Here is a 14,190-nt window from a genome sequence, read left to right on the forward strand (position 1 = left end):
CTGCATATGTTCAAGTTTATTTAAAAAAATATGCAAGTCACTTCGGTTGACAGTGTCTTGTACACAGTTTTGAAAGAATCAGGGCAAACTTTAACAGAGTCAGTTTTTATTTGAAAAATATTTTCTGGGAATGTATCAGTGTTTATTTTTGAGACTGACAATTCGGGTGAAAATCAGGATAAAAACAAAAAAACAACAATTTGGTTGAAATCAAATTGTTTGTTTTCATCTATTTAGAATTCTTTCCAAAAAATCTTGGTTCAGGAGGAGGCTTTTTAATTTATTTTATTCAGTGTATTTGCTGTTCTATTCAAGCACCATCTGTCTTGCAGGTAGTTAGCTTCGTGGAAATGCCGACTTAACTGGGTGAAGCCCCCAGGGCTTAAGGAAGGACTACCGCAGACTCTGCGAACACCTCCAAGTCCCAGCTGGGCCACCCTACAACTCGGTCTGCAGGCGCCCACCGGAGCCAAGCGGCCCTCAGTGGAGCGCACGTTTCTGAAGCCTCCCCATCCCTTTCCTTCAGGTCACAGACGGGCCTTTCCGCCCTTCATCATCATCTGTGTCTTTATTTCTTGTGCTTGTTTTCCGCTCTCTTCATGAAGCCTTTGGTGTAACGACAGAAATGTCCATGATTTTGAATATAATCGCATATGTCTGCTGGATCCCTGTACTAGTTTAAATCGAATTAGAAAGTAAATTCACTGCCAAAAATGCTCAAAAGTCGTAGGGCCAACTGATTAATCACCAATAAGTCAGTTTCAGATGCTGTTTCCTAAAGTGTAAAAGTGATGCATCTGAAGGGACTAAAAAGGCATCCCACCCCAGACTGAACACTGATGACAGAATCAAACAGCCTGCTGGGACAGAGGCTATCAGAAAACACAAATCAGCTGAAACCATATCCATCACCAAATAAATATACAAACAAAACAATCTCGATGTAAATGCCAGTCCTCTAAGCGGACAGATAATTTTCATTCTTTTGCCTCTCTCAGATGCCATCCTCCCCAAGAAAAGACTCATTAATTTCCTCAGCAGCTGCTGCCGCCCTTCTCTGGCCAGATGTCAGAGCCCCAGGTGCTGGGTCACAGACCTCTGACCCCGCTGCCAGCTGTCAGGCCTTAACCAAAACTCCCCTGGGACCCAGGTTCTGCACTCTGGATACCACCCCCAGTCCCCACCCCTGACAACAACCGCTACCACGGGCCCCGTCCTCCACTCCTGTCCCCGAAGAGAACGGAGGAGAAGCATGTTTGGAGTAAGGCTGGGTGAGTGTTTTCATGTCGCTGTTTCTCTACGAGAACTAACGTAGCATTTTGTGATGTTTTAAAAGCTATTTTCCAGACCTTTTTTTCTCCAAGAGTGAAGTAGGAGATTCATAAAGCCATTGTTTTCAATCAGTCCTAAACTAAGAACAAGTCAGAAAAGCAGCCTTGAACTTGGCGATCAGCAAACGGAGCCACATCCACTGGGTCAGACGCAGGGCCGGCCTGGCTCCCACCAGACCGGCCACCACACGGCAGCAGCCTTTCAAGGGAGACGGGAATTCTCATGGCCAAAAAACGTCACGGTGGCAGTTAGGACTGTGACCAGCTCCCTCGGCCAGGCATGTTGCTGTGCATGTTTCAGAAGTTAAGCAGAAGCAATTTAGAATAATAAAGCCTTCTAAACAGACTAGATGTTTCCTGTCAGAGGCCACAGGCCAACCCGAGCTTGTCATCTGCTTCAGGGCCCAGGGCTCAGGCACAGAAGCAAATTGGAGGGATGTGACTCAGCTTCAGAGCAGCTGCCCAGGCCAGAAAATATCCATATTCTTTTGAGAATTCAGTGGATAGAGATTTTTAGAGTTTGACGTGCAAAATTAAGTTATTTTGCTTAATTCATCCAGGCTGGGAAACATGGAAGGACGCCTTTAGCTAAACCATCCTGAAACCAGAGGTAAGCCAGAGGGCTCTCTCCAGAAGAGTGGGTGTGGAGTGGGTGTGGCCGGGCACTCCAGAACCCTCGGGAGGCAGCACCCTCTGAACACCTGCTGGGGGCAAACAGCATCCTCACTTACCTCGAAGGCTTAGTGGAAACTAAACTCACAGTTCAAGTTTCTTCCATGGCAGAAACAGGTCTAACGCCGCACTTGGGTGCAAAGAGCAGGGCTTTGGTTTAGAGAGTAGAAAGCTTGCCTGGGTTTCTGCCTCCTCTTTGAACACTAGTATTTGCTACTGAAAGCCAACATTTTCTCTACCAAATTTCTTTTGTCATGTTCACATTAAAATAACTCCAAATGTAATATGTGAATCTGAAAGACCCCTTTAGAGATGAGCCAGATGGGCCAGTATCAGATAGCATAGGATGGTCAAATCATTTCTGTTGCTTCAGGCAAGGGAAAAAAGACCTGCTCATTTTTCTGAAGAATTTTGAGGTTTTAGGGTTTTTTAATGCATTAAACAAAAATTTTGCAATGCATTTGGCAATTATCAGGTTTTTAAAGCCCTGGAAGAGGTTTCTAAGCCTTGATGATCCATGTTAAGATCTAAGTGGGCTGTAAGGTAGGCAGATGGGGAGTTAAAAAGCAAACCCCACGGGATAACGATCTGGTCCTGGATGGAGAGGAACTGCCACGTGCTGGGAGCCTGAGTAGAAGACTCTCCACAACCCAAGTTCTGAAGTCATTCTCGGCTCTTGGAGGCCAGGAGCTCCACTCGTGTCGTGAGTCCCTCCCGCTGCCTGGAGACCTTTGGTTGGCACCACCCAGGGCCGCCCTCAAGGACCTGCCCAGACAGCTGAGTGCTGGTCGAGGTTGGCTGCACAGGTACAGGACGAGGTGCCTGGGCACATCGGCGGAGCCGGCGAGAGAAGTGAACATTGTGCCATGGCTGCTGGCCCCACAGGATCTCCACCCAACCTGTGCTTCTCCCAGGACCTTCTCCAGTTTGGGGAGGAGAGAGGAAAAAAAAAAAACCTGACATTTCTTTGGCCTGCAATATTCAAGAGAGCCTGCCGTGCACCTCACAGCTGCCCTCATTTAACACTTCCAATGTCCCTTTGAGTTAGGCTGGTATGGTACCCACTCTGCAGATGTGAAAACTGAGGCTTAGAAGAGGCTTCAATGACTTGTTCAGGGCCTAGTGACAGTGATGCATTCTAGAATCATTCTCTGTTCTTTCTGCCTCCCAACACTTTCAGAGGCTCTCAAACTCCAGTGTTTTCCAGAATTATCCAAACAGCTTGTTACAATGCAGATTCCTGGGCCCTGCTCCCAGAGATGCTGCCTTGGTGTGTGGAATGAGAGGCCCTGGAACCCATGTTCCTTTATTTATGTATTGAAAAGCATCCCAGATGACTGTGTGACTGGAGGGTACGTGGCTCGTGCAGCCTCAGAGGCCCCGGGGTACAGTGCAGGTTGTGTCCCCGTCCCCGGGCCTGAGCTCAGTGACTGGCTCCTGGAGGTGCTCCTTTACTATTTGTGGAACAAATGAGGACTTTGCAGAGGTGTGGCGAGTGGGAAAAATCACTCAGAGGATAGTGGCTCCTCAATATCTATTTGGGCACATGGTTATTTTGAAAAAAGAATGAGACGATTTCTCATCATTTTCATTTCCAGCTGCATTTTTCCCATGAATCATTCCAAGCTCTTCCTGCACAGCCTCCCCCGGGCACTCATGGAGCGCCTGGGCACGAGCCTGATTAGAGGCTGAGGCCTTGGCCAGCCCACGGATCACCTCATTATCCTAACAGACTGCCTGGTGGGGTGAAAAGCCCAGCCTCTCTCGCAGGAAGAGAAGCAATTTAGGAAAAAAAGGTTTCATTCTATACTCCAAACTCACCTGGACACGTCTTTCCTCCTTTATCCCTGCTGATGGCCCCAGACCTAACCTGAACAGGGAGAGCCTGGATTATGGAGTCAGACTTACGCTCCATTTTCAGTGTCCCTACTTGCTAGCTGTATGCACTTGTGTGAGCCTCAGCTTCCCTATCTGTAAAATGGAAACAATCATCAATCTTGCAGTCTTGTTCAAGAGTAATGAGCGTTAATGCATGTTATCTACGAAACATTGCCATACCCTCCGCAGGCACTCTAAAACGTAGCTCAGTTATCAATCAGCTGACTTAAAACAAGACTCCTACATTCCATTCACAAGGACTCCCCTAATTGGGAGCACCTCTTTCCTCCACCAATGCAAACTATACACATACTCCAGAGGCAGTTCAAAGCCAATCTCCCCCAGAAAGCCTTCTGAGCACTGCAGCCTGCTCCAGCCTCCTGCCTCCTGCACCCCCAGCGGTGGTGTCCGTGCAGTGCTGCTTAGCAGTCCATGTGGCTTGGTGCTTCACCTGCAAGAACTTTAGCTCCCTAAAGAGGTCAGGTCCAGGGCCCACACTTCTGTGCCCAGCACAGTCTTCAAAATCTCCCTCCCAGCTTATTCATTAACCAGTGTGACCCTTGGGGATTTCAGCCTGGTAAGACGCAGCGCTGTAAAAGGAACAAGGGAAAGACCGCGTGCACCCCAGTGCGTTCTCTGGTGGGTGAGGTGCCCTGCACAGTACCTGGGATCTCAGATGTCCCACCTCTTCCGACAGGCTCTGTCTCTCCAGCAGAAGCTGGTTCTGCTTGTTGAGGAGCTGCACCAGCTGCTGGGCTGTGGCCTGGCTGTGCTTGTCTAGCTGCTTTAGTCTGGAAAAAAATCCAGAATTAGAGATGGGTTCTGAGAACGGGGGGCAGTCGGCCTCAGAGAGCAGGGGTACCAAGACTTCAGCCCATCCCCTGTATTCTATTGCTCTCTGTGTTGGAGGGAAGCTCCTGACAGTGAACTAGGAGCTGGAAGCCAGGGTGGCCCTGAAGTGAGGCCCTTGGACGCACTCCTTAAGGTGAATGGAAGGGTATCAAATGTGAAAGGGAATCAGGAGTCTTTTCGGTGAGTTGTCAGTTAGGGAGCACACAGATAACACTGAAGAGAAACTCAAACCTTAACGCACAGAGGTCAGAGATGAGAGGCCTAAACGCCTCCACGGTTCAGCTGGAAACGCCTCTGGCAGGCTGGAGCAGACGGCCGGTCCCGGCTGGGGAAGTGAGCGAGGGAAGGCGGAAACACTGAACTAAGGGTTTTCCATTATTAATCACTCAGTCAATCACGAGCTCCGGCATCGCTGACCAGATGTCTTCAAAGATCCTAAATTTGTCATTCTGCTGATGGGCTCTCCTTTCCAGACTTGCTAATTCACTCAAACTATTATCCTCATTTGTCCACAGACGGCTTCCTACAACCAGTAGCACACTCACCCGTGGAAATGTAGGCTTTAGATTAAATTTAGACTTGAACAACACTGTTCTGGAAAGAAGTTGGGTATGTCATATGCCCTTCCTCACAGTCCTCAAAAAGCACCAATGGTGAAATTAAGTTGTATTTTCACAAGAAAAGGATTTTAAAAGCTCAAGATGCATTTCAAACTTCAGGCTACATGTCCAGCATTGAGTCAAAAACTTCAAAGCTTTTTCTTCAGACACTGGGCTCAGCCTGCCCTCAGTTCAAGCTCTCCTGTGGCTGCATTTCTGGAGGGCTCTGAGCACAACTAAACATCTGCAAAGACAGACATTCGGGACTTAGGAAGGGGTGAGCAGACTCGTTTTCTAAAGCGATGCAGCATCTGGAGACAGGTAGAACTGAAACTGCACCCTGGGAAACCTAACAATGGTCTAGTACTTCACTCACGCTCTCAGCTTCCTCCCCATTTCCCAGATGGCACCTACCACCTGACTCATCCCCTTCTTGAGCTCCGGTGGGTTTTGCGGGTGGCTGTTCAAACTGCCCCAGAAGGCACAGTTCCTGCACCCTAGTCCACACCCCTACCCTCTCCTCTGAACACTCTGTGCTCCGGGTTTGCAGTCACAGCTGATTTTCTACTACCCCTCTTCGAGGTGTCCTACACAGAAAGGCTGAGAGGCAGGAACTGGAGACACCCAGGGCAGGCATCTAGCAGGCACTGCACATGCTCCCCTGGTAGGCGCTGGCTCTGACCACGCCCACACGTCTACGCCCCGCCCACTGCCCCCTGCTGCTTACGGAGAGAGCAAGGACCAAGCACAGGGCTGAGTTCTTATTTCCTGTGTTTGTAGCTGCTGAGGACCAGGTTCAGGGTCTTGGGGATATTAACGTGGTAAGACAGCGCTGCAGTGGGCTACTACATCAGTAGCTCTCTGCCTGTGTCTCTCCCTACACCCAAGCCCCGAGTGTGGGCTGCCATCTGGCTCTGCCCAGCCTCCCCGTTCCCTGGCTCAAGCTAGGGCAGAACCCAACAGCAAGGACCTTCCATCCAAGTGTGAGCACTTTCCTGCTTCTGTACTGTATCAATCCCATTACCCGTCCCTCTTGCCCCTATTGCCCTCCCTCTGATACTGGAAAAGAGAAAAATACGTTTCCTCTGGGGAAGCCACTGCATTGCAGCTTTGGGGAGCCCAATCTGCCCCCACTGCTACCCATCATGCTGTTATGTAGAGCAATTTTTCCTGAGAGCACAGTCTCAAAACCACCCCATTGGCATCAGACCAAACAGAAGTTTTCCTCCACCGCATCCTCAACATGGAGAGGCTGGGAGAAGCAAAGACAGCCCAGGGAGCAGAGAAGCCAGGACAGCCGGCTAGGGGCAGGGGGGCATTCTGCCGAGGCTGACCCGCTCATTTGAGCAGACTCTGCTGTCCAGCACTGGAGTGGGTACCTTTGAATATACAGAGATGTTGAGAACAGCCTTTTTCCTTGAGAAGTGAATAATCTAATGCTTTGATATTTAAATCAGACAGGCAAAAAACGTCTTCATCAGCAGTTGAGCGCTGTAAACTACTAGGTGCAGGTGGCTTTCCCCTTCCAATCAAGTCTTGGGTGTAGAGAGAGACACAGGCTAAGAGCTACTGATGTAGTAGCCCACCGACTTCATGTTTACTTGAAACAAATGAAACAGAAACATGTGATAAACAGGAGACACCATCAAGGCTTAAAGTCAAGAAGGCGCCAGGAGTGGTCATCCTCCATGTGGTCCCTTGCCCTGTGCATTGATCAGTGAGATAACGTTCCTGCTGACTGATGGGTCTGGTGTGTGTGTGGGGCTCCTGAAAAGAGTGCCTGCCTGATCTAGGGCTATGGCTGAGCTTTAGCCTGTTTTCCCATTACAGACAGCCAGCCATGGGCTGGCCACATCACTCACCCAAAATGGGGTCAGTTCCTGCCTAGACCGTCCTCCAGTGGAGCCCTCAGAACCTAGATGCGGCTCAGCTGGTGGTGTTCTGCTAACTGTGGGCCTCGGATCCCTGCAGCAGTTCCCCAGGAGCCCAGGCCCCACCCAGAGCAGATCAATCAAGTCCCCGCGTGTGAGCCCCGCATCAGCAGGAAACCAGGGTTTTTCTGCAGAAGCACCACTGATATAAGAAGTAAGACCCTTGGGAAAGTCCTGCCTTCCCTCTGGGGAGGCTGAAGTCTCACTAGCTTCACAGCTGAAGAGCCAAGGATAGATTCACTTTATTGCAGCAATAAAGTCAATCACAAGCTCAGAAAAGGTAAAAACAATAACAAACCCAAACTCACATTTGTTTAAAAGAAAAACCCAAAGCTAACTACAACCCAGAGTTTATATAAAAGGGACTTTGTTAAGGAAATATATTTCAGTGGCAGCTCTCTCAAAGCCTATTTTGAATATTGGGAAAACTGATTTTTTCAATTAAAAAGTTATTTTTTGTAACAGCCTTCCCCCAAAACTGTACAACCCAGCCTACACTATTCATGAATGCTTTATTATGGTCAGTTAGAAGAGATTTCTTGGGGTGTCCTACTGACACATACATTGTCTTTTATTTTCCACGGTGGTTACTGCTCTCATCTTTGTTGTCCTCAGTTCATGTCTTCAGCCAACCACAGCTGCAGCTTCCACCACTGACAATAGCTAACATTAAGTGAGCCTCTGAGCTTATTCCTCCATTAAAACTCACTACAATCCTAAGAGGCTAGGATTATCGTCCCATTTTACATATGAGAAAACTGACACTGACAGGTTTAATTAACTTGCACAAAGTCACACAAGGACTAAGTGGTAGAGCATGGAGGCAAAGCTAGGCCGAGTACAGTTGTTCTTCACCACTGTTAATGGTTGGTTGATTCACTGAGTTAACTCAGCAAACCAACCAACCCTTGGTCAACAATTCTCATGATGTCAATTACAAAAGATCCCTTCCCTTAGGGGGTTCCCAGCCAATGAAGGAGACAAAAATGGTGCTGCACTGAGGGTACCACCAAGGTATAAACCACAGGGTCAACATGGCAAGTGCGAGGTCCAGGAAGGCTTGTACCTGGTTAGGAAATAGATCACCATCATCAGCATCATCTCCTGAGTGCTTACTACGTGCTGAGTGCCTATCATTTATTAACTTTTTAGTGCTCGTGACAATTCCATGAAGCAGGAACTGCTGTTATCCCCACTTTAAGGCTGAGGAAACGGAGGCATAAACAAGATATATGACTAGCCCAAGGTCACTCGGCTGGCAGTTTTGGATGTGAAAAGATGAATGGGTGTTGGTCTGACAGGGGTCAGGGCAGGGCCTTCCCACATGGGAGGCGGTACTGCAAAGGCAATGGTGTCTGGAAACTCTGAGCTGTGCAGTGTGGCTTGACCAGAGGCTGTGGGCTGCTCGGAGGGAGGGGATGCTGGACCCAGAACGCATTGAGCCAAACAACGGATGTTGTCCTTCAGACAATGGCACTGCCATTCACCAAGAGACGATGGGAGGAGGGACAGGCTTGGGGTCAGGGTAAGGCACCTACCTATGAGACGCCCACTCACCCACCCAGCAGTTAGTCAGCTTGGGGCCTAGGAAGGGTCTGGCTGGATCTCCAGCTGTGCCAGCCAAACCTGCTGAGAGGTGAGGCCATACACGTGCCAGGAAAGCCTGGCAGAGATTTTCAAGTTTGTTAAAAATACAGATATCTGGGCACCTCCCCCACGAACCTACTGGCCCAGAACCTCTGCTGCAACGAGAGGGAACATGGCCAGGCCCAGGCGTTGGGGAAGGCTGCCTGCAAAGGCTGGTAGAGGGCAAGGAGCCAGAAGACACTGACGGATGACAGGAGGGAGGATGAAGGCCGGGAAAGGAGAGATGCTTGCAGGAGGAGAGGGCATCTTGTGAGTGTCCGCCTGCCCTTCAGCAGGAGCTGTGGCAGAAGCTGATTACAGGGGCAGGAGAGGGGAGACCATCTTAGAGAAGGGCTGGGCTGAGCATAAGGTAGCAAGAGTGTGCCAAGGATGGAGAGACTTGAGCCGGTGGGCAGGATGCCCTGCAGGAGAGAAGAGAGATCCTCAAAGCTGGGCTTCCAGAGGCAGGAAGGCACCTGGGCAACAGTCAGACCCTCCCCCCAGGGGTAGCGGAAGGCTGGCGAGGGGAGCCTGAGCCTGAGAGACCCCCTGCTCAGCTCTGCCCCAGGGAGAGGGTGCAGCAGTTTGCTGAGAAAAGGGGCAACACGGGAGGCGCTGCTCTGAAGGATGAGGGAGCTGGCCAGGGGCAGTGTCACCTGAAGGGGTGCCTTCTCAGGTGGACATAGGCATCCTGGCCTGCTCTCTGGATGATCTCATCCCTTCTCCAACCCCTGCAAAGCCTGGGTCAGTGGCCCCCAGACACCCTTCTGCTCCTTACACCCACAACCTTGTGGCCCCTCTGCCTGCAACATGAGTCCTCTTGACCTCACAGGGCTGGAAACTACCTGCTTTCAATATCAGGTCTCAGCATAATTGTCCTTCTGAGCGGTTGCAATTTCTTGTTCTGTTTGGGCCCTTTGTTTTGAGCCATTTCCTGTACAAGGCGTGAAGCAATTAAAGGAGAGAGTGGGGCTGCCCTCAGGGACCTGAGGAGGAGCCTTTCAGGCAGCGGCCCCTCCTGCAAGGAGGACCCACAGAGGAGGAGCTGACAGCCTGCCAACCACACAGAGGTTTCGCACAGCAAGAAAGAGAGTGGAATCATCAGCTTTCAGAGCTCAATCCCTAATTTGGATGTTCCTTTCCCAAGGCCTGTACCTCACCTCCGAAGCAGGCAGATACTCCATCCTCTCCCAGAGACCTCAGGACGTGCTCCATAGTGTCCCGGTGCCCAGGTCAGGCCCCTTGGGGCCGGGGGGCCATCCCTTCCCACGAAGCTCTGGTGCTCCCTTGCCCTCACTGCAGCCACACGAAGAACACTTCCAGGCTACTCTGCACCCAGGCTGGGGTCACCATCCTGATCGCAGGTACAAGGCCCATTTCCTTAAGGACCTGCCACACTGGGCAGGCTGGGGCCTCTCGGAGGAGCAGAGCAGCTGCACGCATGCTGGCAGATGTGCCTGGGCCCAGCCCATGTCCAAGGCTCCCCAGAAATTACAGGCAGGCAGAGGCAGCAGTTACGATGAGAACAAGCAGGCCCAGGTTTCCAAAGCCCAGGATGCAGCTACAACTAAAGGAGCCTGGGACATGGGCTGGGCCCAGGCACATCTCTATTGGTCCAACAGTGATGCTCTCCGCCACACCCCACATGCACAATCAGAATCAACATTTTTTAAAAAATATGCACGACTTTAAGATAAGATGGAGCAAGTGGTGAAATACAAAACAACTTTATGGAGCTGAGTGGGCTGGGAAAAATATCTTATGCAAAACAGAAACAGTGCAAGCTGCCAGCTCTGGTCCTATGCTTCAGACACTCATTTGCTATGAATACTGTGAAAGCAAGTGAATACATATATTTAAATTTTTGTATGTTGTATGTGATACATACAAAATATATGCAGTGTCTAAATAAGTTATGAGGCATAATAATCAAATGAACACTTGGGAACCTGGTGCCCATGCTGTGGGGCCACTCCCTATGTATTTTCCTCCAGCCCAGCCCCCTACTTACCCTACAAGTGGCCAGTAACCTCATGCAGATATGTTTTTTGATCAGAGGTTTTGGTTTCACTCCACATTTAACCTGAGAGCTCCCTACAAATTACTGTGGGTGGTTTTTTGTTTGTTTGATTGTTTGTTTTTGGTGCTGGTCATGGTAAAATGTCTTTTCGTCCTGAAATGTTTTCAGACCAGAGCCTCTTCTTAGATAAGTGTTTTCAGACCCACAATTTCCCTGGGAGAGGGGCTTTCACATGTAAATGAGGAACATTTTTCAACTAACATGAATTTCAAAGGTGCACATACTGTGTCTGTAAAATGTGCACTCAGTTCTCTACTACTCTCAACACGGTACTCTAATATTTACTGAGCATTTACTAAAGGCCAGGGAGTATTATAGGCACTAAATTAATCCTTATAACAATACAACACAGTAGGTATTATTACCATCTGCATTTTGTGCATGCGAAAAGCAAAGCACAGAGAAGTCAGTCATTTGCCCAAGTTCAGACAACCACAAATGGCGTGCTCCTCCCTCTGCGCCCTTCTCACATGGGTGGGACTACTCCAGTCACCTGTCGCTGAGTCTTCCTTGCCTCCTCCCTCTCTGTCCACATCGATTCTGTAGATCAGCCCCTAAACCTTCTGAACTCCTCCATGGCTTGTTCTATCCCATGCATCCCACCAGAGCACCCATCCACACAGTACAACCATTGCTGGTCTGCCGCTCCCACTGAACAGTGAATATCTTTAAGGACAAGAATGGGAGCTTGTTCAGCTGTCCATCTCCAGCACTTAGCAAGGTGCTGGACAGATGTGTCAGAAACAGCAAACCACTTACCACCAGTGCACAATATTTATACCAAATATAACACCTGTAATTTCATCTATAGTGTAAGTATGCTTCAATATTTAATAACCTTGTTCCTGAACGAATATAACATTAAAATCAAATATTTTTAAGTACGCTATTGAAATTTGTCACTTAATTAAGAGAGTCCTAGAAGAGATGAATGAGTGTTGGACTTGGAAACAGGAGACATGGGTTCATTTTATTTTATTTTTTTATTATTTTTTGGGGGAAGACATGGGTTCAAAATCCTATCACAAATGACCTATTTTACTTGGGCAAGAGGCTTGATCTCTCTCAATCTCAGGTTTTCCACTTCTAAAACTGAGCAAAGAATACCTCCTAACCTCCTGAATCAGAAACCCTGGGGGTATAGCCAAGCAGTATGTGTTTTAACAAGCCCTCCGGGTGATTCTGATGAATTCTCAAGTTTAAGAACCACTGGTAAGCTATAATTCACAGTATCAATCACATACAAAATGAGTTCTTCTGGTGAATAATGTTTTTTGCGTGGCTCCAATTTTGATAATCGAAACAGTCAACTGTCTAAATGAAAACTATCCTACTAGTCTACTCCTAAGTTTTGGTGTCAGTCATAAAACCTTAAGCAAATCGTGTGATCACTTTGAATCTCAATTTCCTCACACGTGAAATGACAGGATAAGCTAGAATTGGATCAGCAAACTTCACACCACAGGCCAAATCCAACCTGGTCCACTGTCGGTTTTTGTACAATCTGCAAGTTAAGAATGTTTTTTACATTTTTAAATGACTGAAAAATATCAAAAGAAAAACAGTATTTTGTGATGTGGACATTCTATGACATTCAACTTTCAGCGCCCCTAAATAAACTTTCACTGAAACGCAGCCATGCTCACCTACTCGCTATTGTCTGTGTCTGGTGTCGCACAGTAACAGCAGAGGTGCGGAGCTGCAACAGAGACCACACGGCCACAGAGCCTAAAATATTTATTACTTGACCCTTTAGAAAAAAAGTTTGCCAGCCCGTGGGCTAGAAGACGACTAAGTTCTCTTTGAACTCCAAACTTCTACAATACGACTTTACAGAATTTTACTATGTTCCTCGCTTCAAATACCACCAGCTATCTAGTCATAACAATACACCTAGGTTGCCCAAGTTGAAGTTTCGAGGACCCAATTACCCTAATTACTGCTCTAGGTAATTAATTTGGTGAATAAGCCATACTAAAGTTGTACGCTTTGTTCCAATGCTTAAAAATTGCTGCCACATTTTATGAAATTCCATCTCATTAATGTGGTCATACAGGTCAGTTAGAATAGGCCATGTACTCGGGAATCTGAAACACACTCTAGCCAGTTATCCTCACTTAAAAAATTAAGGCAGTTTCAATGGCTGGTTTGCTGTTTAAATATCCTTTGCCCAAATCTACCCTTTTCAATGATTTCAGTGGAGGAATTCATTCTAAGGGCCATGCAATTCTGGGGAGAGTTTACATTTCCAATAAAAACAATTTACATTCCTGTACTGCCCCTTTAATTTTTCATTCTCTCAAATTTCCAATGAGCCTTGGCTGACTGTGGAGTAGAGCAGGGGGTGCCTTAGGGCAGCCATGGGGAAAAAGACTCCTACTCTTCTCTTCAAAAGGGTCAGGTCATGTTAGACATGAGAGGCACCTTAAAGGTCATTCAGTCCTGCCCATTATGGTGAATCTGAGGCCCAGAGAGTACATGTGACTTGTCCAAGGTCACACAGACTGTCTAGAGTAAATCTAGGACTGAAACCCATGTCTCTTGACTCCAGATCTGGTGCTCTGCAGCATTTCATAATCCTTTTTTAAAAGGCCCTGACTTCTCTTCCATACTAAAAAAATAAGGATTTTAGACAAGAACCTTGAGAAAGGCGACACACTGGACAACATACTGGAATATGGCTGACACAACCATTTTTTTAAACACCAGAGCTGGGAAAAAGGAGGCAATCCCCAGCTCAGGGCTTTTCTACCTAGCTCAGTGAAGAGAACCTGTTTGGGTTTTGTTGTTCTTTTTTAACTTCCACTCTATTACAGGCTGAGAATTTTGTGAAGTACAGTAAAAATGCTGTAGTACTGCCTAATTGCTATAAAAGTTTCTAAACACTCTCAATTTCTTATCTTGTCACTGACCAATTTGAGGACTCCTTGATCTGGACTGGCACTGGCATGAAGGGTGCAGGGACCAGAGGCCAGAGCTTGAAAAATTCTCTGGCGGTGGCTCCGGCACCACAGAACTCTGGGGGAGCCTGAGGCAAGTGACTGAGTGCGCGGAGGGTCCCGGCGGCGCCCTGGAGCCCCTGACAATGTCACTGGCTCTCTGTTGGACCAACTGCTTAAAACACAGCTGCCTCTGGAAATGAGGCACAGTCCCCTCTCAGGTCATTTAGGAACATCTGCTGCATCACTACCTTTCAGTCTTAAAGTGCCTGTGCTATCTGA

The 14,190-nt window shown here is 48.2% G+C and overlaps 1 protein-coding gene across 8 annotated transcripts in view; it reads right to left on the reverse strand.

Annotated features, from left to right (window-relative positions):
* SDCCAG8 (SHH signaling and ciliogenesis regulator SDCCAG8) overlaps positions 1–14,190 on the reverse strand; it is a 250,152-nt gene that overhangs the window by 5,307 nt on the left and 230,655 nt on the right. For 5 of the 8 annotated variants that reach the window (XM_057728148.1, XM_057728151.1, XM_057728152.1 and 2 more), the window contains one exon: positions 4,546–4,672. In XM_057728148.1, coding sequence (XP_057584131.1) covers positions 4,546–4,672 — 127 coding nt within the window. Of the gene's footprint in view, positions 1–4,541; positions 6,933–14,190 lie in introns of those variants that run through there. The other 3 variants (XR_009052716.1, XR_009052717.1, XM_057728150.1) reach the window with 3 other exon arrangements.

Source organism: Hippopotamus amphibius, chromosome 3 (genome assembly GCF_030028045.1).
Source record: "Hippopotamus amphibius kiboko isolate mHipAmp2 chromosome 3, mHipAmp2.hap2, whole genome shotgun sequence".
NCBI lineage: Eukaryota > Metazoa > Chordata > Mammalia > Artiodactyla > Hippopotamidae > Hippopotamus > Hippopotamus amphibius.